Source organism: Nyctereutes procyonoides, unplaced genomic scaffold (assembly GCF_905146905.1).
Source record: "Nyctereutes procyonoides isolate TBG_1078 unplaced genomic scaffold, NYPRO_anot_genome, whole genome shotgun sequence".
NCBI classification, from domain to species: domain Eukaryota; kingdom Metazoa; phylum Chordata; class Mammalia; order Carnivora; family Canidae; genus Nyctereutes; species Nyctereutes procyonoides.
Genome location: NW_026575052.1, coordinates 64,046,898 through 64,072,965, shown reverse-complemented (window position 1 = coordinate 64,072,965; position 26,068 = coordinate 64,046,898). Strand labels below are relative to the sequence as shown.

The window sequence follows — 26,068 nt, the reverse complement described above, 5'->3', positions numbered from 1 at the left end:
AGACTTAAAAGTCACCAAGACAAATTTCCTTCTCAGGTTTTTATTTCAGGGCAATAATGGAACAGTCTTGTACACAGGAGACTTCAGAATGGCAAAGGGAGAAGCTGCTAGAATGGAGCTTCTGCACTCCGGAGGCAGGTATTAGACTTTGTCTGGTTTTGTTTTGTTTTGTTTTGTTTTTTTGAGAGCTTGCAGAAGCAGGGGGAGGGTTAGGGACAGAGGGAGAGAGAATCCCAAGCCGACTCCACAGGCAGCACGGAGCCTAACGTGGGGCTCCATCTCTAGACCCTGAGATCATGACCTGAGCTGAAGTCAAGTCAGCTGCTTAACTGACTGAGCCACCCAGGTACCCCCAGACTTCATGTAATTCTTGACTGGAGGGCTGAATCATCTAAGAAGTTTTACTGCTCCCTTCCCCCCAAGTACAAGCCTATGTTTCAGTTAGAAATTGAAGTTTAGGGGATCCCTGGGTGGCGCAGCGGTTTGGCGCCTGCCTTTGGCCCAGGGCGCGATCCTGGAGACCCGGGATGGAGTCCCGCGTCGGGCTCCCGGTGCATGGAGCCTGCTTCTCCCTCTGCCTGTGTCTCTGCACCTCTCTCTCTCTCTCTCTGTGTGTGACTATCATAAGTGAATAAAAAATTAAAAAAAAAAAGAAATTGAAGTTTATTATACTATTTGTGACAGTAAAACAAATTTTTCTCCTTGCAATGGGGTGATGGTAACATTCTTTCTGTAAATTGATTGGGGCAGTAGTTACGTGAATTGTCAAAATTCACCGAGCTACATTTACAAAATCTTTGTATTTTATTGTGTGGAAATCATTTCCTAACAAAGTTGATTTCACAAAAAAATTCCAAATGGAATGGAGCACCCTCTAAAATCACTGAGAATTTGGGGATCCCTGGGTGGCTCAGCAGTTTAGAGCCTGCCTTCGGCCCGGGGCATGATCCTGGAGTCTCGAGATTGAGTCCCAAGTCGGGCTCCCTGCATGGAGCCTGCTTCTCCCTCTGCCTGTGTCTCTGCTTTTCTCTCTCTCTGTCTCTTGTGAATAAATAAATAAAATCATAAAAAAAAAAAATCTTAAGGGGATCCCTAGTTGGCTTAGCAGTTTAGCACCTGCCTTTGGCCCAGGGTGTGATCCCGGGGTCCTGGGATCGAGTCCCACATCGGGCTCCCTGCATGGAGCCTGCTTCTCTCTCTGCCTGTGTCTGTACCTCTCTCTGTGTGTCTCTCATGAATAAGTAAATAAAATCTTTTAAAAAAATAAAATCACTGAGAATTTAAATTTCACATATATTTTATTTCACGGTAGGTGGTTGACACTAATTGTTTTTTTTTAAACCCTAATTGTTGTTGTTCTTGTGTTGTTTTTTTTTCCAGAGTGAAAGACATCCAAAGTGTGTACTTAGATACTACTTTCTGTGATCCGAAATTTTATCAAATTCCTAGTCGAGTAAGTCTCCCCAGAGAGGCAGGGTAGTGACTGGGGTGTGGCTGTATTTCTAGTGGGGGGTTTCTAGAATAACAGGTCAGATCATAATCGTCCCATAATTAATTGGCATTAATGCCTGTGACTGTTGGGAGTAGAAGGGGTGAGTGATGTTCTTAAAAGCATTAAATGCCTTTTAAACCTCTTGCCCAGGAGGAGTGTCTGAGGGCAATATCGGAGCTGGTTCGAAGCTGGATCACTCGCAGTCCCTACCATGTTGTGTGGCTGAACTGCAAAGCAGCTTACGGGTATGAGTATCTATTCACCAACCTTAGTGAAGAGTTTGGAGTCCAGGTACGGTGATGGCTCTTTCTTTTCTGTTGCTCCTTCCATCCTTCCAGGTTCTCCTTTCCTCCCCCTCCCAACCCCTCAATAACCAGCCGCAGTAGCAGAGGGAAAGACAGCGTGTTGGGGGCCCAGGTGGCTCAGTCAAACAAACCTCTGCCTTCTGCTCAGGTCATGATCTCCCGGTCCTGGGATCGAGCCCCAGGTCAGGCTCCCTGCTCAGTGGGGAGCCTGCTTCTCCCTTTGCTTCTCCCTCTGCTGCTCCCCCTGCTGCTCCCCCTGCTTGTGTGTGTGCGTGCAGGTGCTCTCTCTCTCTTTTTCTGTCAAATAAAATCTTAAACCAAAACAAAGGCATGTGTGGCGCAGGTTGGCAGCCCCTGTGGAGTGAGAGGTCATCTCTGTTTATTCGCGTCCTCATAGGAGGAGCCCACTGCAGCCCTGGTGGCTGGGAAGAGCCCTTTGGCGAAATATTCTGTAGAGCAAGTATTTTTTTCAAAACTGTGGGTGGTGAAATAAATGTAGCGATCTGAGTGTATTGCTTACAGTCAGAGTAATTGTCATTTTGTGACAGTTTACTTAGGGAATCAGACACATGCATGTACGCGTGTGTGCAGTGGTGCCCTGGGAAACCCATTTCTTACCGTGGGTCCTGGTCAAGGTGTGTGAAAACCACTGTCCTCGAGCACCGAACCCTTTGGATGGATCCATCTGCCCCCGATCAGGCTGGGAGGGTGTTCTGTTTCATCTTCCCTTCCACGTGCTTTGGTGCTGGGCTCTCAGGCTGACAGCGGAGCCTGGGGTGTGAGTGTGGCTGCGAGCATGTGGCTTCTGCTTGTCCCTGAGAAAAATGACCCTGAATAAAACAAAGTGCTGGAGCTAGTTGGACATTCCAGTTCCATTCCATTTTGTGCCTTGTAACATGGATCTCTGGCCCCCCCCCGCCCCTCCCCGCCCTCCAGCCAACAGACTTGTGCCAAAAATTCAGTCATACACAATGTCGTTCAGTAAAATAAAAAAGATCTAGTTTTTCTGCATTGGACATTTTATAAATTCCTCCCTCCCTTCCTTCGTAAGTCGCGACTCCTTTGGTCCTTCTTTCCTTCTGTCAAAATATATTGGTATAAAGTTGTAAATTCTCCGTTTTGAGGGTTTGCTTTCATTCTGAGATTGTCGTTCCTGTAATTTGGGTGTTAAAATGGCCTTTTAAATTAAAATCAGGGGATCCCTGGGTGGCTCAGTGGTTTAGCGCCTGCCTTTGGCCCAGGGCGCGATCCTGGAGTCCCAGGATCGAGTCCCGTGTCAGGCCCCCGGCATGGGGCCTGCTTCTCCCTCTGCCTGTGTCTCTGCCTCTCTCTCTCTCCCCCTATGTCTATCATGAATAAATAAATAAATAAGTAAGTAAGTAAGTAAGTAAGTAAATCTTTAAAAAAATTAATTAAAATCACAGTGAGGATAGGTTGTGAGCACACGCACGTGCACACACATACATACACACACGCTGATCTCTGTTCTCCATTGTTTTTTCCCTCCTGGCCTCTCTTAGTGAAATAGGAAGGTAACAGCCACTTAGCAGGTGCCAAATTTGGGTTGTAAATTTTTGCGTGTGTGAAGTCCGGGAAGGGTTGAAGCTCTTGCTCTTGCAGGCTCTGCTGGAAGAAACCATGGGCTGTGGATAGGGGAGAGCAGCCTTGGGGGTGGCCCGGTGACCTCTGGAGGGAGCCCTCTCTTCTGCCCATTAATCCCTCTGCAGGGGTTAGAATCAGTTTCAGATCAGGAATTTCAAAAGGGACCACAGGGAGGTGTTTGACTAAGGGACCACAGGGAGGTGTTTGACTAAGGGACCTCAGAGATGGTCTGTGGCAACTTTTTCAGGCTTCTTTATTTTTGTTGAGGACAAAAGTTTCTGTATCTCTGTACACCTCAGAACTCACCCCTTTTCATCTCTGTACAGAGTCCAGAAAAGCAAATTTGTTGCTGCTTCTTGTTAGTCGTTAGTAAACAGGGAGTGAGTGGAATAGGCCTCAGGGTAAGTAAGCAATGACACTTGGATCCTTTTCACGCATGTCTGGTATTAATTACCACAGTGTTTGACTGTATTCCAATCTGTTGTCAGTCAGATTTCAAAATGAGACTAGTTCTTATTGTGCCACTTCATAGTCCTACCACCTGCTTAGGTACACGTCTCTAAAAGAAGAGAATCCTTTAAAACTGACACATTGTGACACTGGGGTGGCTCAGCAGTTTAGCGCCTGCCTTCCGCCCAGGGCGTGATCCTGGAGTCCTGGGATCGAGTCCCACGTCGGGCTCCCTGCATGGAGCCTGCTTCTCCCTCTGTCTGTGTCTCTGCCTCTCTCTCTGTGTCTCTCTCATGAATAAATAAATAAAATATTTTTTAAAAAACTGACACATTGGCTTAACAATTTAAAATGTATTCACCTTAAAATTCCACAGGTGGCTAAGGTTGTTTGGATTTTTTTCCCCTTCCATCTGCCTTCCTCCTCCTTTTACTCCTGCAAAGGGATGTGTGTTAAGGGGGGATCTGGGCCTCTTGCTTCCTGCTCCAGTGGTGTTCCCTCTAAAACTGCCCTTACTTATGCAGCACGTTGGAGATGTGTCTTCCCAAGTCAGTGATTGTTGGGTGTTTGTGTGTCTGTGTGTTCACAGTATTTAGTGAACAGTATTTAGAATAAGACTTGGCAGGTAGTAGGTGCACAGTAAATAGGCATTGAATGACTCTTGATGAAGGACAGCAGAATTGACCCTCCAACAGTGTGGGTTTGAATTGCATAGGTCCACGTATACGTGGATCTTCTTTGACAGATGTGCTATCATATCCTATGTGGTAACGTATGGTGGCTACACTGGTGGTGAGCACGGCATGACAGAGAGTTCTAGTGTCCTTCTCCTCCTCCAATCGCTGTGCCTCCCCCTGAAACTGATGTAACACTGCGTAAGCTGTACTTCAACCCATAAAAGTACAGTGCAGTACTCAGTGCATTTTCTCTTCCTTATGATTTTCTGAATAACATTTTGTTAGCTTGCTTTATTGTAATACAGTATGTGATCCATCTATGAAATCTGTGTTAATTGGCTGTTTATGTTATGGGCAAAGCTTCTGGTCAACAATAGGCTACTAGAGTAATTAAGTTTTGGGGGAGTAGAAAGTGATGGGGATTTTTTTTTTTTTGACTATGGGGGGTTGGGGCACCACAGTCGTTCGAGGCCAGCGGTATTAGCATGATTCAGTGAAAGCCCCCAGCCGAATCCCCAGCATGTTTTATTACCACCGATAGGCACTAATGCTGACCGGTGGGGATATGATCTTTGTCCTTCGCTGTTGACAGCCAGCAGATTACTGGTGTGGACGGAAATAGCCAAAAACTAGGGCTGTATTTTGTTTTAAAGGTTTTATTTATTTGGAGAGGGACAAGCAGACTCGCTGCTGAGCAGGGAGCCCAACATGGGGCTTCATCCCAAGTGCTGCTGCCAAAAACTTAAGTTTTAAGAAAGAAGAAAGAGTTCACTAACTGGATGATTTGCCCTGCATAATTACCCTTGAACAATTTCTTTATAGGAAATACAATTCAAATAATACGCTTATATGTGCTATTTTACTCAGATTCACGTGGACAAACTAGACATGTTTAGAAACATGCCAGACATTCTCCATCATCTCACAACAGACCGTAACACTCAGATCCATGCCTGTCGTCATCCGAAGGTACGGAGTCCATTGTTTTTCTCACTGTTGGCGTGATGAATGGGAAAACAAAATTGTTGGTCCAGAAAGAAGCTGTGAAATCCTATTTTCTAGGCCCTTCAGTTTACAAATGTGAAGACAGGCTGAGATACCCCAGGCCACGCAGCTAGACGTTACTATGTTCCATAAACTGCATGGTAGTCAACAGACACAGACCCTCTTGGTTGTTTAATGAAATAAATCCATACACATTTGATACATGTTTATTTGTTTTTTTTTTTTAATTTTTTTTATTTATTTATGATAGAGAGAGAGAGAGAGGGGCAGAGACATAGGCAGAGGGAGAAGCAGGCTCCATGCACCGGGAGCCCGACGTGGGATTCGATCCCGGGTCTCCAGGATCGCGCCCTGGGCCAAAGGCAGGCGCCAAACCGCTGCGCCACCCAGGGATCCCTGATACATGTTTATTTGTAATGAATTATGTAATGAGTAATGTATTTATAATGGAAATAGTAATATGTTAGAGCTTCTAACTTAAAACATTTATAAACTATTTTTCTTCTACTTATTTGGGATAAATACTTAGGTATAACTTTGCTTCAGACTTAGAAATGGTGTTATGGATTGCTGGGCCAGTTTCAAATGACCATTTTTAGTGTCTTTGCCCCTCATTTGTAATTTATTTTCGAATGCCACCCTAGAACTCTCATCACTTATTAAATGTCCTGTTATTAAATGTCAGGTATTAAATTTTGCATTTGCCCTTAACATTTTTTTCCCTTTCAATTTATTTAGCCATAATCATGATCTTCAGAAGTGGGATTGCATGATCATCATATCCCTCTAAATTTTAAAATATCTGAGCATTCAAATGCTGAGTAATTTTCATTTTAGTAAACACTGCATTTATATATTTAGATACTCACTGTGGTAATAATATTGGCTCCATTGCCAAAAACCTAAAGTAAACTTGCTCAGCCCTAAAGTAAAGCATAGTTTAAAAAAAAAAAAAAAAGAATTCTTATCTACAGCCTGGCCTATTCTACTTGAGACCACTATAGGGTAACTACAAGGTGAGAAATTATTTTGATGATTGGTAAGCTGCATATTATAACTCAAATACGAATTTATTTCATCTTTTTGTTTTCGTGCACAGAGACATGCACATACTCACTGAATTCACAGATGGAGCAAAGTCCGATAGATACAGAATAGCAACTGTTTTGTCCCTTTTCTTTCTATTTTTTTTAAAAAAAATGTCTTTGAGAGAGAGTGAGAGAGCACAAGCAGGAGGAGCAGCAGGCAGAGGGAGAAGCAGACTCCCTGCTGACCAGGGCACCTGATTCAGGGACTTGATCCTAGGACCCCAGGATCACTCCTGGAGCCAAAGGCAAAACACTTAACCGGCTGAGCACCCAGTGCCTGACTTGTAGCCTTTGTCCTCACAAGCCCAGTAAATCTCTTAATTGGCAGATTTGTCTCTGCTCTGAGTTTTCTTACATCCCACAAGTAGCTGAATTTGTAACTGTCACTTCCGTCACTTCCCACAAGGCTGCCTGCCTCGAAACCCTCCTCTAACTGCTTGGTCTTGGTCCCCCGGCCTCAGGGGTACAGCTCACAGAGCCCTGGCGTACCCCTCCGCCTCGTCAGGCTCCAGAGGCCTCCCGAGACATCGGATTTGGATGGAGCGCTAATGGTTTTGCAGGACCCCTCTCCAAACGTGATGTCCTTGGGAAAACAGTTTCATTGCTTTGCAGCCCTTTAAAAGCATTTTTGTTACTTTTCCCTCGAACTGTATTTTGAAAAAGTTGGATGTGTAGCCCGTATCCATGCTTCCCTGTTGTGGAGCAGTGTCCTTTTTAGCATGTGGCGCGGGGGAGCAGGGCGTCCCGAGCTACGATCAGGTGTGTGTTGCGGTCCCTGTGCCCTCTTTTATCTCTCGATGGAGATCAGGTCTCCAGCCTTTGGCTTTTCTTTCAGAACACTGATATTTTCAGAGAGTCCAGGCCAGTCGTTTTGCAGAATGTTCCTAAATTTGGGATTATCTGATTGTCTCCTTACATCTACTTTTTTGTCATGTCTGTAAACTTAGAAACATTTGTTTTTGAGACCCTGCCTACAGACAGATTTGTTGAAAATGTTGAACTGCTTTTCCTTCTTTGCAATCTTTTTTAGGCAGAGGAATATTTTCACTGGAATAAATTACCTTGTGGAGCTATTTCCAAAAACAGAATCCCGCTCCACACAATCAGCATTAAGCCATCCACTATGTGGTTTGGAGAAAGAACCAGAAAAACAAATGTAATTGTGAGGTAAGAAAGCAACCTCTCTTTTGAGAGAAACCTTGCTTTTGAGGTAACTTCTCTGATTTAGTTTAAACGCAATTGAGCCTAACCCAGGGAAGAGGATGCACTATAATTACGGAGAATAACTTCTGAAATTTAAACGCTATTTAAAAAGGTTCTGCTTCCCAACCTGTCTGATGGCCAGTGTCTTTAGCCAGTATTTGCTGAGGTCTACTCCGGTTGGGTGGCTGGAGACTGAGGGCATCCTGCTTGTCAGGGAGTGGGGGGCTGACGCTGCAGGGGATAGAAGCCCTCGGTGGAGCAGAGGAGAACCATAGCGATCATCCCATTTTGGCAACACTTCTTTAATATTGGGTATTCAGAATGTCTACAAATACTTATATTTCTGTAAAGAGTTCCCTCTTGTCCAAGGAGAAACCTTTGATTGTAGGGTGATTGCATATTGGAGTAGACTAAATGAGAAGGCACGAAATGTAGAACTTAGCTTGGTTTTGTCAAAAGACCTTTTAATTTTTGTGTTTTCATTTCCCTTTAGGACTGGAGAGAGTTCATACAGAGCTTGTTTTTCTTTTCATTCTTCCTACAGTGAGGTAAGAGGATCCCACGGACTCAGACCCCTGTTGCCACCTGCTTCGGCAGCCATCGTGGTTGACAGTAGTGCCCCTGACTACCAGAGGCATCTCTCTTCTTACTGCTTAAGATTTGTTTTGGCTTTTCCTAAAGAAGTTTAGGGAAAATATATCAGTAGATGAGCCATGTTTGCTGAGTACAGAGGAAATTGGCTATTATCACCTACTTTCAGCCTAAACATTGAAAAATGTGGATGATTAAGGTTTTCTTCCCATCTTACTTCCTGCATATATTTTCACTTCCCCACTTTGGTTGTTCTGTCCAGCTGTCATTAGATGCTTGTAACTTACGTGAAGGAGTACTACAGATAAATCTCCTATGGGCGGCCCGAAGGTGCCGTCCAGATTTTTGCCCCCTTTCAAAATTTGATTGTGCTGAAAAACTATTTAAAAAATAGTCCTGAATATTCAGCAGTGGGGAAGAACGAAGGCTACTGAGGTAAAGACCTTGTTTCTTTTCTTTTTTATTTTTTTAAAATATTTTTATTTATTCATTCATGACAGAGAGAGGGAGAGAGGCAGAGACACAGGCAGAGGGAGAAGCAGGCTCCATTCAGGGAGCCCGACGTGGGTCTTGATCCCGGGTCTCCAGGATCACGCCCTGGGCTGAAGGTGGCGCCAAACCGCTGAGCCACCGGGGCTGCCCAAGACCTTTTTCCTTAAGAAGGATGTAGCATATTGGGATTACTCAGTTTAAGGCTTATTAGTTTTGTTAGGATTCTTCTTACTTTTCTTTTTTTTTTAATTAGCCAACATATAGATAGAACATTATTAGCTTCGTTATTAGCTTCAGATGTAGATAGAGCTCAGTAGTTATCAGTTTTGCATTGTCAGGATCCTTTTCGTGTAGGAAATTGACCTGCTAGAGTGGGAACTTGGTATGTGTACTTTATTTGCAAACTCCTCATGCATTTCCAGAGTAAATGCCAGCATCTCATAAGTGCTGAGTTTTAGTAATCTCATGTACATATCAGGAGAAAAAGGTGCATAAAATCAGACTTTGTATGACACTTTAAGTCCCATATAATTTTAGTTTGACCATTTCGGCACTTAAACATTGATTTCCCGGGTAACTATCATTTTTGTATTTGGGATACACGGATGCGGCACTGCAGCAGTGAGCCGTGAGCCGTGGACGTGTTAATGATTTGAACAATTGGATTCTTCAGAGCGCAAGTCAGCCGTAGTGTTGTAAATGACTCTTCATCATATTATCGAAATACCACAGTGGTCTATTAAATAACTGACCTTAACTTTCAGGTACAAATCGGTTATCTGAGAGCAGCTTGGAAGGGATTCATTGTGATGGCATAATTGAGCTAATGTGTTTTCCTCATTTTATCCTGAAATCTCAGATTGTTGTCGAAGCCCCCTCCTGGGGATTTGTCTTTGGTTTGGTATCTGGCTCAGGATCAGGGCCCCTTCCTTTGATCGCTTAGGGCTGGGGATTCTTTCTGTCTCAGCCCCCAGGAAGGCATCTAATGAGGGAACGGGTTTGGCCTTACTTTTTCACTTAGGACTACATCTGGCCTGTTTCCCTCCTTCAGTGTAGTTAGCAGCCGGGTTGGAAAGCATAAGCCCTCCTGGGATATTATGCAGTTACCCCTCAGGAGGTCTTTCTGGTGCTTGAGCAGAGAGATGAAACAGATGACCCCCCTGCCCTGCCATCATCCCCCACATTCCCTCTGGATTAGCACTACTGATTGCACACATGGAGAGTCACCATAAGCTCCACTTGGTCATCTCTCAGGGTGGTGAGGAGACAGGCTTTCCTGAAAACTCCTAATAGGCCTATCCTAAGTATAGATCACGTTGAAATATATTTAAAAACATAAGTAGTAGATTTTTCAAAAATTATTTTAGAGCATATACTCAAATGGGAGGGAGAGGCAGAGAGAATCTCGAGTGTAGAGCTCAACCTCATGACCCTGAGACCAGGACCTGAGCTGAAACCAAGTGAGCCTCTCAACCAACTGAGCCACCCAGGTGCCTCCCATAAATAGGAGGCTTAAGTATCATTTCCTGTCAGTTTTTCTGACTACAGCTGATCCTCCTTACTCATGGATTCCTTATTTACAAAAGTCTGCTTGCTCATCAAAATTTATGACCCCAAATTAATAGTTGCAGCGCTGCAAGGTTGTTTGCAGTCAGGCCCAGGGAGTCACCAGACACGCATATTCCCGGCTGAGGCTGAACAGGGTGGTGCTCTGCCCTCGCCACTGAGCTCCAGGGTAAACAGGTGTCCTTTTGCAGGCAGGTCAGTGCTGCATTTACACATTTCTGTGCTTTTTGTTGGGGGTTTCACTGTTCAAAACGGCCCCCAGGTGCAGTGCTGGGGAGCTGTGCATGTTCCTAAGCACAGAGGCTGGGCTGTGCCCTCAAGGAAGAAATACATGTGTTTGATAAGCTTTGTTCAGGCAGGAGTTATGGTGCTGTTGGCCGCGAGTTCAGTGGTAATGAGTCAACAGTGCATGTGAAATAGGTGTCACAAGCACATAGAAAACAAGGTGATGCGTTGGTAGGCTGACAGAAACAGTGGCCAGAGGTTCACAGGAGCCTGGTCTTCCTGGTAGGAGCCCTGGTCCAGTGTTTGCCAACTCACCGTGCCTGGTGACTTCACCGAACATAACGAGGATAAGAATAGACGGTCTTCGTGAATGGTCTTAAGGCAGACATCTGATGCAAGGACATCAGCTTGTACAAGGGACAGAGGGTGCCTCTCTAGTGGGTGTCTCTTGCCTCCTGTGGCCACTTCATTTCTAAGTAAAAGTGAATGATTTCTGGTATAGGTAGACCTTACTTTCTTTATACCTCTTCCCTTGAAAAGCCTCAGAACAAATTATGCAAATCATATAGGTTGTGGCCAGGTAAGTAATAGTTTCTGCTCTGAAAGTAAAAAAAAAGAGTTTATGGAAAATACCTGAAGAATGAATGGGTCGTCTTGCTTTTTCTCCCGTTTTAAGTAAGGTAGCCACTTTATTTTAGTATGGAGTTATTGATAATTCCTGGGTTCCTACTTCTTTTGATTTGATAAAGTTGGGTTCTAATAATTACTCAGATCTCAGTTTCCCCACTTGCAGAAGGGAATAAAAACCTTTGTGTGTTGTCATTATCATGTGTGTGATGGATAATTTCACTGAATGTTAAACATACGCCAGGCCAAACTCTTCACATGCATTATCTCATTAAGACCTTTAGCTGAAGAATCGAATGCAGACTCCAGGTAACCTGACCAAGATCACATGTTCACCAAGATCTAACAAGTGACAAAACTGAAACTTGTCTGGGTTGTAGAGATGTTTTGAGGAATATTGACAGAGTTCCTCTTTTATAGCATTCTGAACTTTGCAGAGAATCAAGGTATTCATGAAATTTTTGCCTTCAGTTTTCCTCTAGGTTAGAATAAGCTGTTAGAACAAATCAGGCATCCTGGAAGAAGTCCATGAATCTGTGATTCCTAGTCCTTACTGTGTTTAGAGAGTGAAGCACCTGAAGAACACTTAAATATTCAGATTTCCAGGCCCCACTGTAACTCAGTAACAAAAGGATTTTGGGGGTGGGCCTGAATGTTGATTCATTTTTCCTGGGAGGCCCCCATGTGCAGCTGGCATTGAGAACCACACAAGAAATTCCTGCTGCTCTTTCTCCTGGCCAGATTTTTCAGCATAGAGATAATTGACCTATTTTATTTTCCTTCTAGATTAAAGATTTCTTGAACTACATCTGTCCTGTGAATGTGTATCCAAATGTCATTCCAATAGGCACAACTTTGGATAAGGTTGTAGAAATGTGAGTAGTTGCTACTTGTGAAACTTCTATTGTTGAACAGATGGATGCAGAGACTAGTTTTGGGCCTGAGAATTGGGGGCAAGGGTGTAAGATGGACATGGCTATAAATACGTTTCTCGCTGGGAACACGATGGCTTTATACATAACACGATATGTTATGTATAATCCTAAAGGCTGCTGGGAATCTGGCCCAAGGAACCATTTGGCAGTGAGGCCCTCCTCAAGTCTTTTTCTGTGCTCTTTTGTAGTTTATCATCACCGTGCCTTAGCTTTCAGCCTGTAGAATGAGATAAGATTTGTGAGATTCTTCGAAGAGATCAGTAAGCCTCATTAAACAGGGACCAGTAAGCAGCCAGCTAGATGTATTCTCTGAAAGCCAGAAGGTGTCACTGTCTTGTAGAATAGGACCTGCTTTTCTGCAGTGCAAGAGCAAATACAGGAGTTTTGCCTTCCTCCATCCTACTACTAGATAGCTGTATAACAGGTTGTATTCTGTTTACCACTTTATTACAGTGAAGTGGTTTTTTAATTATTAGACTGGCTTTTCAGTTTTTAAAAGTAGTTATTTATGATTTTTCCCATGGCTAAGTTTTTATAATCTCTGTAGATGATGATTATATTCCAGTAGCTTTCCCCACAGGAAAAATATAATTATCATATTCGTTTCAGCTTAAAGCCTTTATGCCGATCTTCCCAAAGTACTGAGCCAAAGTATAAACCACTTGGAAAATTGAAGAGAGCTAGAAAAACTCACCTAGACTCAGGTAAGAAAATGACCCTGGGCTCAGGGTTTCCACATGCAAGGCTGTTTTCCAGGCTACTCTGGTCCGGTGAAAGCTGCATTGGGCAGAGGTGGGCCTGGAACGGACTGTCACTCAGACCTGTCACCATGCTCTCGAAGTGCTTTGCCTTCCTTTCTTCAGCCTGTAGAATCAGGAGTCCGATCTCCTTCACAAGCTTAGAACAAGCGACTGGGAGAACTGTGCCTCTATTGAATGGTAGGGCCTGTAAGGAGAGGCTGTGCTGTTAGTCTTGGCCATTTCCTTCAAGATACTAGTAAATGCTGATAATGGGAACTTTTGTCACTTTTTCATTACTCTTTTAGTTTTTCAGCAAAGAGCAGCAGTGACCTCTGAGGAGGAAATCAGAGCTTCAGACTCCAAACAAAGCTCTGCTCCTTTATAGCAGCCACATTTTGTGGTTAGGATTCTGTGCTTTATAGTGGGGAGCCAGTTACTGTACCAGGTAGCTAATACATGACCAAAAGAGAGTAAATAATGATAGTATTTCTTGAACACTTGCTGTATATGGCAGGTATTGTGCTAGGTCCTTTACGTACGTTACAGTTAAACCTCAAACCTCCAAGAGGTAGCATCCCAATTTCACTAACAAGAAAAATGAAGTTTAGAGAATGAAGTAAATCCCCCCAGGTCCAGCCAGAAGTGAGCGATGGGGTTGGGATTCTAATCCAGGCCTGTCCTTCTCCTCTCCATTTCTGCATTTCCTCTCATTTAAAATCAAATAGAAAACCATTAAGATGCAAATTCCAGGACTGATTCTAGAAAAACAGTTGTATTTTCAGATGTTACCGCTATCATGTACTACATCTTCTAATCCTTTATATATACAAACTTAGTTGTAAGTTTTTAAAAAAAAAAACTTTATTTTTTTAAAAGATTTTATTTATTTATTCATGAAAGACACAGAGAAAGAGAGAGAAGCAGAGACACAGGGAGAGGGAGCAGCAGTCTCCCTGCTGCAGGGAGCCCGATGTGGGACTTGGTCCCGGATCCTGGGATCACGACCTAAGCCGAAGGCAGCTGCCTGCTGAGCCAGCTAGGTGTCCCTAGTGTCCAGTTGATGCATGTTTACATATTCACGTACTGGAGAAGCTATCACCCTAATTAAGATAATGAAAATATCCATTACCTCCAAGTCCCCCTGTGCCACTTTGTAATTCCTCCCAACTACCCTTCTTGCTCCCTGCTGTCCTCATCCATGCCAAGGCAGACACTGATCTGCTATCACTGTAGATTAGTTACCATTTTCTAAAGTAATCTCATACAAGTATATGTCTGGCTTGTTTCACTCAGCATATTTTGAAACTTACTGTTGCATGTATCAAAGTTCATTCCTTTTTATTGATGAATAGTATTTATTGCATGGATGTACCACAATTTACTGATCCATTCACCTGTTGTACATTTGGGTTCCCAGTTTTTGGTTAGTACAAATAGAGCTGTAAACATTCATATACACATCTTTGTATGAATGTATGCTTTCATACTAGGAGTGGGTCATATGGTATCTGTGTCCTTAAAAAACTGCCATATTGTTTTAGAGTGCTTGGACAACTTTGTATTCTCGCCAGTTCTCTTGCTCTACTTTGTTGTCATTATTTGGTCTGGGTAGACTTTGTACTTTTAGGTATCCTAATGTGTATGAAATGGTATCTCATGGTTTTATTTTGCATTTTTCTAAGGTCTAGTGAGGTTGAGCATCTTTGGTTATAGGCTATCCATGTATTTTCATTGGGGAAGTGTCTGTTAAATCTTTACCCATTTTATTTTTTTATAATTAATTTTTTTCTTTTAAAGATTTTATCCATTTATTCATGAGAGACACACACACACACAGAGAGAGGCAGAGACACAGGCAGAGGGAGAAGCAGGCTCCATGCAGGGAGCCCAACGTGGGACTCGATCCCGGGTCTCCAGGATCAGGCCCTGGACTGAGCAGGCGCTAAACCAACCGCTGAGCCACCTGGGCTGCCCCTCTTTACCCATTTTAAAAATTACTTTTTCACTTTATTATTGTTTTGAGTGTTTCTGGATATAAATTTATCAGTTACATGCTTTGCAAAACCTTCCTCCTGGTTTGTGGCTCATCTTTGCAGTCTCTTGAAGAGCAGAAATTTTAAATTTTGATGCTCAATTTATTAGTGTTTATTTGTAGCATAGCTAAGAATTCTGCCTGACTGAAGGTCACAAATTTCCTCTTGTTTTCTGATAGTTTTAGGTTTTACATTTAGGTCTATGATCCATTTTTCTAGTTTTTTCTAGTTTGTATGGTACAAACTAGAGGTCCAAGGTCTTTGTGTGTTTTTTTTTTTTTTCTCCTGCATATGAACATCTAGACACTGGAACCATTTGCTGAAAAGTTATCTTTTTCCTACTGAATCGTCTTTGCATTTTTGTTGAAAATCAATTGACAATATATGTGGGAGTCTGCTTCTGGACTTTTTATGTTCCATGATCTCTGTCTTAACATCAGTACTGCCCTGTCTTGATTATTGTACCTTTATGAATTTTGAAATGATACAAGTTCTTGAACTTTTTTGTTACTTTTCAAAGTTGTTTTGGCTATTCCAGGTCTTTTGCATTTCCATCTGAATTTTAGAATCATCTTGCCATTTGTACAAATGTCCATGGGAGGGAGTCTGATTGGGATTTGTTAGTAAATTTGTTGATCAATCTGGGAAGAATTGAGAGATTACATTTAATCTCTATTTGGTTTATTGGCTGTAACTTTTTATTATTTTTTAAAGATTTTATTCATTTATTTATGGGAGACAGAGAGAGAAGCAGTCTCCATGCAGGGAACCTGACGTGGGACTCGATCCAGGGTCTCCAGGAACAGGCCCTGGGCTGAAGGGGCGACCACCTGGGCTGCCCTGTAACTTTTTATTTTAGTGGCTTAAGTATACATCTTTAACCTAGCAGAGTGAAAAGATACGTATTATTGTAGTAATAGCATAGTATGGTATAAGAAACTTAATGGCAGTTATTTCCCCCCTCACAGTCTGCAATTTTACTCATATGTTTTACTTGTTATAAACCCCACAATATTTGCTTTATGCTGTCAGGTTCTTAAAGCTTTATTGCAGTGTAATTTAGATACCATAAATTTCACCCTTTTTAGGCACACACTACCAGACATGCAGACATTTGCCACTAATTTTAGAACATTTCTGTTCCTCCAAACTATGCCCATTTCAAGTCCCTCCCCACTAGCACCTCCAGTTTTAGGTAACCACTAAATCTACAGGTTTGTCTCTTCTGGACATTTCATGTAAGTGGAACTGTACAACATTTGGTCTTGTGTGCCTGGCTTCCTAAGCATACTTACTCTTTTTTAGTGCCACATTTTATTTATCCATTCACTAGTTGAGGGACATTTGAGTTGTTTCTTTTATTATTTTTTTTCTACCTTTTATTATTTTTTTGTTTCTACCTTTTAGTTATTGGTTATGCTGCTTTGCATATTTGCATACAGGTCTTTGTGTGGACACAGGATTTATTTATTTGGGATAAGTAACATAGGAGTAGCATTTCTAGATGATGGTGGGGGTGGTGATGCGATCTTAGCCTGAGCTGCCATAACAAAATACCAGACTGGGTGGCTTAATAACAGGTCTCATAACTCAGGAGGCTGGAAGTCCACAAGGTGCTGGCCGTTTCATTCTGAGGCTTCTTCTCTTGGCTTGTAGGCAGCTCTCATATTGTGGTGCTGAAAGGCCCCTTCCCGGGGCATGTGCTGGGGCTCTCTGATGTCTAAGGACACCAATCCTATTTCATCAGGGTGCCGTCCTAACTTAAATTATTTCCTTTGAGGCTCCGTTTCCAAATACAGCCACACTGGGGGTTAGATGGCTTCAACATGTCAATTTAGGGGGAGGTACATTTATTGCATAATATACACACAGTAAACCTATGTTTTAACATTTTAACAAACTGAGAAGCTATCTTTCAAACTGAACACAATTTTATTCCCACTAGCTAAGGATTCCAATTTCCCCACATTGCAGCTCACACTTTATCTTTTTGATTATAGCTCTTCTAGTGGGTATAAAGAGGTGTCTCATTATAGTTTTGATTTGCATTTCACTATTTGAGCTTAAGTATTTATGTTCTTTGCTGAAATGTCTACTTCAATCTCTTGCCCATTTTATTTTTTAAATATTTTATTTATTCATGAGAGAGAGAGAGAGAGAGAGGCAGAGACACAGGCAGAGGGAGAAGCAGGCTCCATGCAGGGAGCCCGACGTGGGACTCAATCCCGGGACTCCAGGACCACGCCCTGGGCCGAAGGCAGGCGCTAAACCGCTGAGCCACCCAGGGATCCTCTCTTGCCCATTTTAAAATTGGATTATGGGATCCCTGGGTGGCACAGCGGTTTGGCACCTGCCTTTGGCCCAGGGCGCGATCCTGGAGACCCGGGATCGAATCCCACATCGGGCTTCCGGTGCATGGAGCCTGCTTCTCCCTCTGCCTGTGTCTCTGTCTCTATCATAAATAAATAAAAATTAAAAAAAATAAAATTGGATTATATTCTTGCATTATAAGAGGGGTTTAAAATATATATATATATATATATATAAAATTTTATCTATTTGAGAGTGTGCAGATGAGCAGGGAGGAAGGGCAGAGGGAGGAGCAAACTCACCACTGAACAGGGAGCCCCAGTCGGGACTCCATCCCAGAAACCTGGGATCATGACCTGAGCCAAAAGCAGCAGCTTCACCAACTGAGCCACCCAGGAGCCCCTGTAAGAATTTTTAAAGGACTTCTACCCAGTGTCCATAATTAGGATTTGCAAATATTTTCTTCCAGTCTATACAGCTTGTCTTTTTACCTTACTGATGGTGTCTTTTGAAGTTTAAAATTTAAATTAAGTCAAATTTATCTGATTATTGTTTTACTGCTTGTGCTTTTGGGGTCCTAATCAATTATGGCTTAATCCAAGATCATGAAGATGTTCTCCCATGTTTTTTTTTTTTTTTTTTATCATTTCAGTTTACCTGAAGTTTACTGTGTTAGGTTCTGCAATAATTTTGGATTTCTAAGAGTATTCATGCATTTTGTTCAGGCATATGGTTAAATGGCTCGGATAGTGTGATTCTTTTGTGTCTAGAACTCACTCTCTCCACTACTAACACAAGGCCCCTTTTAGTACCCCTACAGATGCCCTGTGAATTATAAGGGGTTCCACACTGGCTGTTGGGAACAGGCACTGTTCCTAGCACTGTGTGCATTCTGGTCACTTTTAGTTTTTTGGAGTGTTCCCTGGCCTCAGGTAGTTACCTCACACACGAGTGTGCACTGGTCAGAAATCTTTTAACATTTTGTCCTTTTATATATATATCTATTTTTTATATCTATATATATTTTATATCTACATATTTTGTATCTATATTTTATATATATCTGTATCTACCCAGAGGACTCTGGTTTTTTTGGTTTGTGGGCCACTAGTTCTAAGTTTTCAAATTGGTGTTTCTTTTTCCCTCATTTTTGCTTTTTCTTTTTGGTTAGCTTTGATTTTGTTCCTTGTTGACTCCCTAGTGTTTTTATTATTATAGTGATTTTTATAGCTTTTATTTGTATAGGTATAGATCTTTAGCAATCTCTGGTGTCAGTCTGATGTTTTTAGATGTATTTTGTAAGCCATAGGGATGTTTGCTTTAATTCATATCATTGACCTTATAGTTCTGTCGTGTGTGTGTGTGTGCTGCAAGGTCTATGGTAATTTTGGGGTAGTTTTTAGTTTCTTTAGTCTGTTAAATGTTCTGTTGATGCAAGTCAATGTTTAACAAATGTTAACCATGCAGTGTTTAACAAATCTTAGAGCAACTGATTTTTTTGTGTGTCAGCATTTGAAGGGCAAGTTGAGCATTCTTCTCTCAGTCAGTAAAGCTCTTTGTACTCTGATTTTTTGTTATTATTATAGCTTATTGAGAACATAGAATTCCACCACTCTATTTTGAATAGCATTTTAATGTATTTCCTTCTCCCCATTTATGTAAATATCTAGAACTCACAGGACATTAAAAATGTTTACTGTCTAGGCACCAGTAAGAACAGAACAGGGTCCTAAGGTTCTGTAGTTGTGTGAGGCTTGTTGGGACTGTGGAGAGGTGGACAGCAGGACATAAGCAGGGACCAGGGCAGTGAAAAGGAAGGAAAAACACTTGGGGACTTTAGCTGTAGAGGCTGAAAAGCAGTTAACCTTTCTGTGGGGAAATTAAACTTCACTTTTACAAATAATTTTGTGATGAACAACACTGTACCTAAGTCTGTTTCACACTTCTCATTATTGGGTTAAATTGTAGAAATTATTTTGTCCAGTATGGTTATACCAAGTTACAAAGTATCTATGAATTATAATGTTTGTCCTTTTTAAAGTTGGGTTTAGATGTGCTTATCAGCCTGGATAAATGCTATTAAGGATTTTAAAACTTATTTTCTTAGTGTTATATGCCTTTCCATTTTCATGGAGAAATTAAAAATTCTTATATTGTCATAACAGGATTTAGAATAATCTTGGTTTAGTAAAGAAACTTTCTTAGCTACAGATGAATTAATATGAAAAATGTTTTGATAGGTTTTACAGTTGAAACATACTCTGATACTAGTATAGTCACTAATCTAGAAGAATATGAAACTGCTTAACCTTAAATACAAACAACAGAAATATTTCGTAAAATGTAACTGTGGCAAAAACAAATTTATACTCCGTGTTTTGAAAAAAAAGCCATATCTTGGAGATGAGGAGGATTCCAAATATAGTCGCTAGACATCTTAGTCACCTTAAGTCCTTAAGAATTAGGCAGAGCGAGGAATCAAACTGATCTGGTTTTGACCTAGAGTCTCGTCACACCACTTCTCTGGACTGGTCTCCTCATTGGTAAAATGCGAGGATGATGACCTCTGGCCCTTTTTTTTTTTAAAGCAGCTTTTATATATGTAAGTGTTTAGCTACATCCATGTTACCTTTTTAAGTTGCCATGACAGCAGTCTCACGAGCATTTAATTTTCCTCTTATGTAATGTTTCATTAGAGGGCAGGAAAGAATGTTTTCCCTCCAATTACATGCCTACTCAATTTAATGATAATTTCATTCTCCAAGTAGGGTTTCCTCCTTTTAAGAATTTAAGGGGACTGGCTCATTATATTGCTAGTGCAACATGCTTTAAAAAGATCACACACACAAAAATACCAAAAACAACAAAAAAAGAAAAATCATACACACAAAAGAAAAAAGAAAATCAGTAAATTCGTGGTTTTCATTTTGGGCCACTAAATGTGGCTTATTCAAAGTAAGCCCCATCTGGCACATTTGTTCCCCCCCCAGTATCTATCACAGCCTTGTGCACTTAGCAGGCTCAGGTTGCAATCACAAATACTAGAGACTGGGTGACTCAGCAATAGACATTTATTTCTCACAGTTCTGGAGGCTGGGCTGTCCAAGGTCCAGGTACCAACAGATTTGGTTCATGAAGAGGGTCCATTTCCTGGTTGTAGACAACCTCCTCCTCGGCACGTGCTCACCTGCCTTTCTACACTGTCCGTGCATAAAGAAGGAAAGTGAGTCTTCCTACAAAGACGCTAATCCCATCCTAGGGGTCCCACATCCAAATACCATGACACTAGGGCTTCAAATTTAGGAACTTTTGAGGACACAGACATTTTGGCCCATAACATCTGCAAAGTAGGTATCAAAATGTTCAAAGAAATGATAGAAAAGTGTTTTATTTAGCCAATTCACTGAGTATCCACTATTTGCCAGGCACGTACAGTTTGCAAACCTGGCTGTTGAACAAGTCACTACTAAACTATAAATCAAATTATTGGGTCCTACCTTCAGCAATTCAGTAGTCTGGAATGAGATACAGAAAGCTGTTTTTTAAAAAGGGTTTCCAGGGGTGCCTGGCTGGCTCAGTCAGAAGAATATGCAACTCTTGATCTCAGGGTCACGAGTCTGAGCCCCATGTTGGGTGTAGAGATTACTTAAATGAGTGAATAAATGGGGGGGGGGGGGGAGTAAAAAGCTTTCCAGAAAAGGCTAATGAACAGCCAGGTTTAAGAACCACTCACTGACTGTGGCCTATTTGGAGAACACAGATCTGTATTCTCAACTCAAAGTCCAGCATTAGTTGATGGGTTAAATTGTTCAAAATATCTAAGGGGCCTTTTTTTTAAAAAATAAATTTATTTTTTTATTGGTGTTCAATTTGCCAACATACAGAATAACACCCGTCAAGTGCCCCCCTCAGTGCCCGTCACCCATTCACCCCCACCCCCCGCCCTCCTCCCCTTCCACCACCCCTAGTTTGTTTCCCAGAGTTAGGAGTCTTTTTGTTCTGTCTCCCTTTCTGATATTTCCTACCCATTTCTTTTCCCTTCCCTTCTATTCCCTTTCACTATTAAGGGGCCTTTTTCTTAGAAGAAAAGTGAACTATTACTTGCAGTTCCACCAACTGAAATCATAGTTAAATGCTACAAATTGGATTTTAAGTTAAAAGCACCAATTAGCCTCTTTGCGTTCTGTGCTTCCCATATATCTCTTGTGTTTTCCCACAGAGGAGGAAGATGACCTCTTTGATGATCCTGTGCCATTACCGTTAAGGCACAAGGCTCCATACCAGCTAACTCTCCACCCTGAGGTATTTGTAATGACTGCAACATCACAAAACCAGCCTGAACAATGGAGACAAAGCACTGGGTACCTCAAAGCAGAGAGCATGCAAACCATTCCTTGGGCAAACTTTGTAGATTGTGAAGAATCTAATAGTGAAAGTGAAGAAGAATTACAAACCCCAGCTTCATCTCAAGAAGACTTGGGTGCTGTCACACAGCAGCAGCAAAAGGCTGATGTAGAAGTACCACAGTGGGAAATATTCTTTAAAAGAAATGATGAAATCACAGATGACAGTTTGGAAAACCTCCCTTCTTCTACAGAGGCAGGGGGTTCTCAGTCACCGAAGCTTTTAAGTGACTCTGATGGGGAATCAACTCATATTTCTTCCCAGAATTCTTCTCAGTCAACACACATATCTGAACAGGGGAGTCAAGGCTGGGACAGCCAATCTGATACTGTTTTGTTATCATCCCAAGAGAGAAACAGTGGGGATATTACCTCCTTAAACAAAAGTAGCTACAGACCAAAAATCAAGGAGAATATCCCTGCTTCTCAGATGGAACAAAATGTACTTTGTCCAAGGAATACTTCCTCTGACTTGAAACACAGAGATCAAAATGTAAAGGTAGTTCCCAGTGTTGGAGAACCGACTGCCCTAAGCAGTGGGAAACACATACCTCAGGAGAAAAGGATGCTAAATCTTAGCACCAATGCAGATTCCCCGAGCTCCTCAGATTTCGAAATTCCCTCAACACCAGAGGCTGAGCTACCTAAAGGAGAGCATTTGCAATATTTGTATGAGAAGCTGGCAACAGGTGAGAATATAGTCCTTGAAAAGAGAAAAAGCTCATTCTTAGATACTTAAAAATTTTAAAGCTTGCATTCTCGAGCAACCACTAAAAAAACCTACACTAAAGAGGTAATAGTTCAAATCATACCAGACATATCAGAGTGGAGTAAAAACGCTCCTGTAACCTAAAACAGGGCAGTAAAGGGGAAGCAGAGAACAAAAACTGGGACAGATACGGTAGAACTAAATCCAGACCTCAATAATTACATTAAGTGAAAATGGCCAAAACGCACCATGAAAACATAGGGGAAAAACAGTCCTCCTATATATAGTGAATGATGCAGGTAGGTTAACAGTAAAGAATGGAAAAAGATCCCTAAATACTACTTAAAGCCGGAATGACCATATTAGCATCAGGCAAATTTCTAATGATAAAAGATCTAGACACAACGCTGTATGTGTATGTACCTAAAAACAGCTTCCAAATACAAAGAGCTAAAACCAAGGAGAAAGACAAACTAATGCACAATTCTAGCTAGGGACTTGCCCATTCCTCTGTCAGTAACAGAATCAGCATACAGGAAGTGAGCAAAGATACAGAATGAATAGCACCACTGACCAACTGGATCTAACTGACGTAGAACACTCCACCCAACAACATAAGTGCCCATGGCACACTGACCACGATAGACAACCGTATCCTGCAGGTCATAAAATGCTTCAAAAATCAGCCCCTTATTTATCTCAAAAGCTGTATCACTTACAAATGCTGGTATGAATACAATGACAAAATTTAAAGCAGAAAAATTAGAACCTAAAAGAAAATAATTAAATGGCAAAAGCATTAATGTGTTCTGAGTTGTTTTCCTTCAAGTCCATCAGTGGGGTATGTCATCAACACTTTGGGGTATGCTGGCATTTTATACATTACGGAAGCAAAAAGATTACACTTACAATGAGTTTAAGTAGAGAATCTAAAACAATCTGCAGATTAAATGGAATGATATGCATTATCATGCGTATCACTGACCCCTTTTTCCTACCTCAGCAGCTACTCCCCAGTTTTTGATGAAATATATTCCACAGACTCCATATGACTCGGGTAGAAATACATTCACCCCATTTTACCCCTCTCTCCCATGAGTACTATTACTAAATGCAAAGTGAATATAAAATTATTAAGGAAACCAGCAGAGATTGCAGATCATTGGTTGAGTATCAAGTCATAACTACAACAGGCCTAATAAAACCTAGAGACTTTACTTTTTATTTTCAGCTCTAAAAATTAGTTACACTTAATTATTACAAATCATGTAATCAGGGCAGCCCCGGTGGCGCAGCGGTTTGGCGCCGCCTGCAGCCCAGGGCGTGATCCTGGAGATCCTGGATCGAGTCCCACGTCAGGCTCTCTGCATGGAGCCTGCTTCTCCCTCTGCCTGTGTCTCTGCTACTCTCTCTCTGCATCTCTATGAATGAATAAATAAATAAAATCTTAAAAAAAAATCAGGTAATCAAATGTAACTATATATTCACTGACACTGAAGACCTCACCTTTAACAGCCTAGCTTATAACCCAAAACATGCCTGTAAACATTCTGAATTTTTTAGCACTTTATAATCACACTATCCATTTAATATTACATACTGCCGTGTTCTCATTGTTCTATAGGTGAATCTGGCATAATAAATGCCAGCTGAATGAATATAAGGGCTAGGAGCACTAGAACAAACTTAGGGAAAAAAAAAACTTGTAGCCATCACTGAAGATTACAGTACAGAAGAACTGTAGTAAATACTTACATATGGTGCTTACTCTATGATGATGATTCATTCTTTTACACACTGGATATCAACTCCATTAATTCTCACCACCACCCTTTGAGGTAGAGAAATTATTCTCCCCATTCACAAATGAGGCTAAGGCACAGAGAGGTTAGTTCACACAGCCGGCAGGGGATGAAGCCAGGAATGAAAATGCTGGCAACTCAAGCTCCAGAGTCCATGCTCTTAGCCAGCATGTAATAATGCCTCTCAAAAAGAGCACAGGAGGAAGCAGGATTAATTATAGTGACTACTTGATTTTTACTTTAAGAACTGTAAAGTATAAAAGAAAAAGTGAAAAAAAGTTTCAAAATGCCAAGATACAGCACAGACACAGCCCAGATGCTAGCCACATTTGCCTTAGGAATCCAAGAGTTACATGTTTGTTGAAACTAAAAGTATAAAATTGAGTGCATTATAGTCAGGTGTTACTGGCCCCAAGCTGGGTGATCTATGGGTGTGTTAATCTTATCTACCCAGTCTAGACCCTTTCCTTTGCTGTGCTATAGGGCCAAGAGCACCAGACTCACAGGCTTAGGAGAAGCACAAGAGCACATATAAAGAGCACATATAAAGCTTTATTTAACATAAAGCTTCCATTCTTTGAGCAAGTCTTAGGATATAAAGAGCCTAAGACTTGCTCAAAGAATGGAAGCTTTATGTTAAATTTCCTGGTGACTAATAATGCTCAAAAAATTTTACAAGTATCTATCCATATCCATTTTATGCTATGTAAAATTCTACTCTAATATTTAAATGGATCAACCATGACTGATAAACTTCTTAAAAGGCAAATAACATTTAAGGGAATAGTATAAAAACCTCTGGTTAATTTCAAAAGAAGTAGGCAGGAATACACTGGTGTTTTTGGCCCTTTTGTAGCCTTACTGGAAAAGACAGTAAAATATTCAGAAACAAAAGCTAACCTACAATAAATAGAAAATCAAATGCCAAACTAAATTTATTTGGCTAAAGAAAAGTGAACTGTAAGAAAAATAAGTGCAGTCTAGATTTTGCACATAGAGGGAAAAGACCCTGAGGTTGCCAATTGTGTATCGCGATCCTTATATAGATACTGAAAACAACGGTATTAGTAAAACTCAGACTGGATTAATTTACAGTTTAAACTTGATCTAAATATTACCCTTGAATTTTGGCTATACTTATACTGAAGGAACAAATTCTGACAACTTAAGAAACGAAAGAAGCTAAATGTTGACAAAATAGTTAAAAGCTTCCAACAGTTTCATGTAGAGGGTTTCTAGTTTACTAAGTCCAACTTTTTAATAAAGTAAGGGTAACAGGTCATTAAAATCTCAAAGATCCATTAAATTTCTAGTAATAAAGACAAAATGAAACAAATTTACTGAAAATAGCCATTTTCCCTTTGCCCTCCTGTTTTACATTTTTTTTAACCACAAAAAGTAGACAAGATTAACTGGATAGTACAACTGACTTTTTAAGAAGAATATTAAAATTATATCTTTAAACCTGTTGAAGAATTATGATTCAAAGTAAGCGTGGCCATTGGAGCATTATAAATCTGTGATGTTCTCACCACCGACACCATGTGACTAATTTCTCATAAAAAAGAAAAAAAAACTAAGAAATGGCACTAAAAAAATGTATTTTTCCTTGACACCTTCTGCAGATTTTGGTTAATACACTGAGGCTCCAAACATGTTAAAAATTTACCGTATATTATAAAAGAGCAAAATCATGTGGTAGCTATAAAAATATAATGCATAAACAAACACAGCTTCTCCCAAAAAAGAGGTTAAGAATTTAGAAGATATTGGAAGTGCTGCATTTGAGGTCCATTGAATTTTACCCACTTAT

The 26,068-nt window shown here is 41.1% G+C and overlaps 1 protein-coding gene across 7 annotated transcripts in view; it reads left to right on the top strand.

The window, feature by feature from the left end:
• DCLRE1C (DNA cross-link repair 1C) overlaps positions 1 to 25,999 on the top strand; it is a 38,949-nt gene extending 12,950 nt beyond the window's left edge. For 6 of the 7 annotated variants that reach the window (XM_055332561.1, XM_055332567.1, XM_055332565.1 and 3 more), the window contains 9 exons: positions 37 to 138; positions 1,381 to 1,453; positions 1,643 to 1,783; positions 5,394 to 5,495; positions 7,650 to 7,786; positions 8,316 to 8,370; positions 12,110 to 12,198; positions 12,868 to 12,962; positions 21,561 to 25,999. In XM_055332561.1, the coding sequence (XP_055188536.1) occupies positions 37 to 138; positions 1,381 to 1,453; positions 1,643 to 1,783; positions 5,394 to 5,495; positions 7,650 to 7,786; positions 8,316 to 8,370; positions 12,110 to 12,198; positions 12,868 to 12,962; positions 21,561 to 22,483 (1,717 nt within the window). In that variant the 3' untranslated portion in view covers positions 22,484 to 25,999. The remainder of the gene's footprint in view (positions 1 to 36; positions 139 to 1,380; positions 1,454 to 1,642; positions 1,784 to 5,393; positions 5,496 to 7,649; positions 7,787 to 8,315; positions 8,371 to 12,109; positions 12,199 to 12,867; positions 12,963 to 21,560) is intronic. The other variant, XM_055332562.1, reaches the window with a different exon arrangement.
• The last annotated feature ends 69 nt before the right edge of the window (positions 26,000 to 26,068 follow it).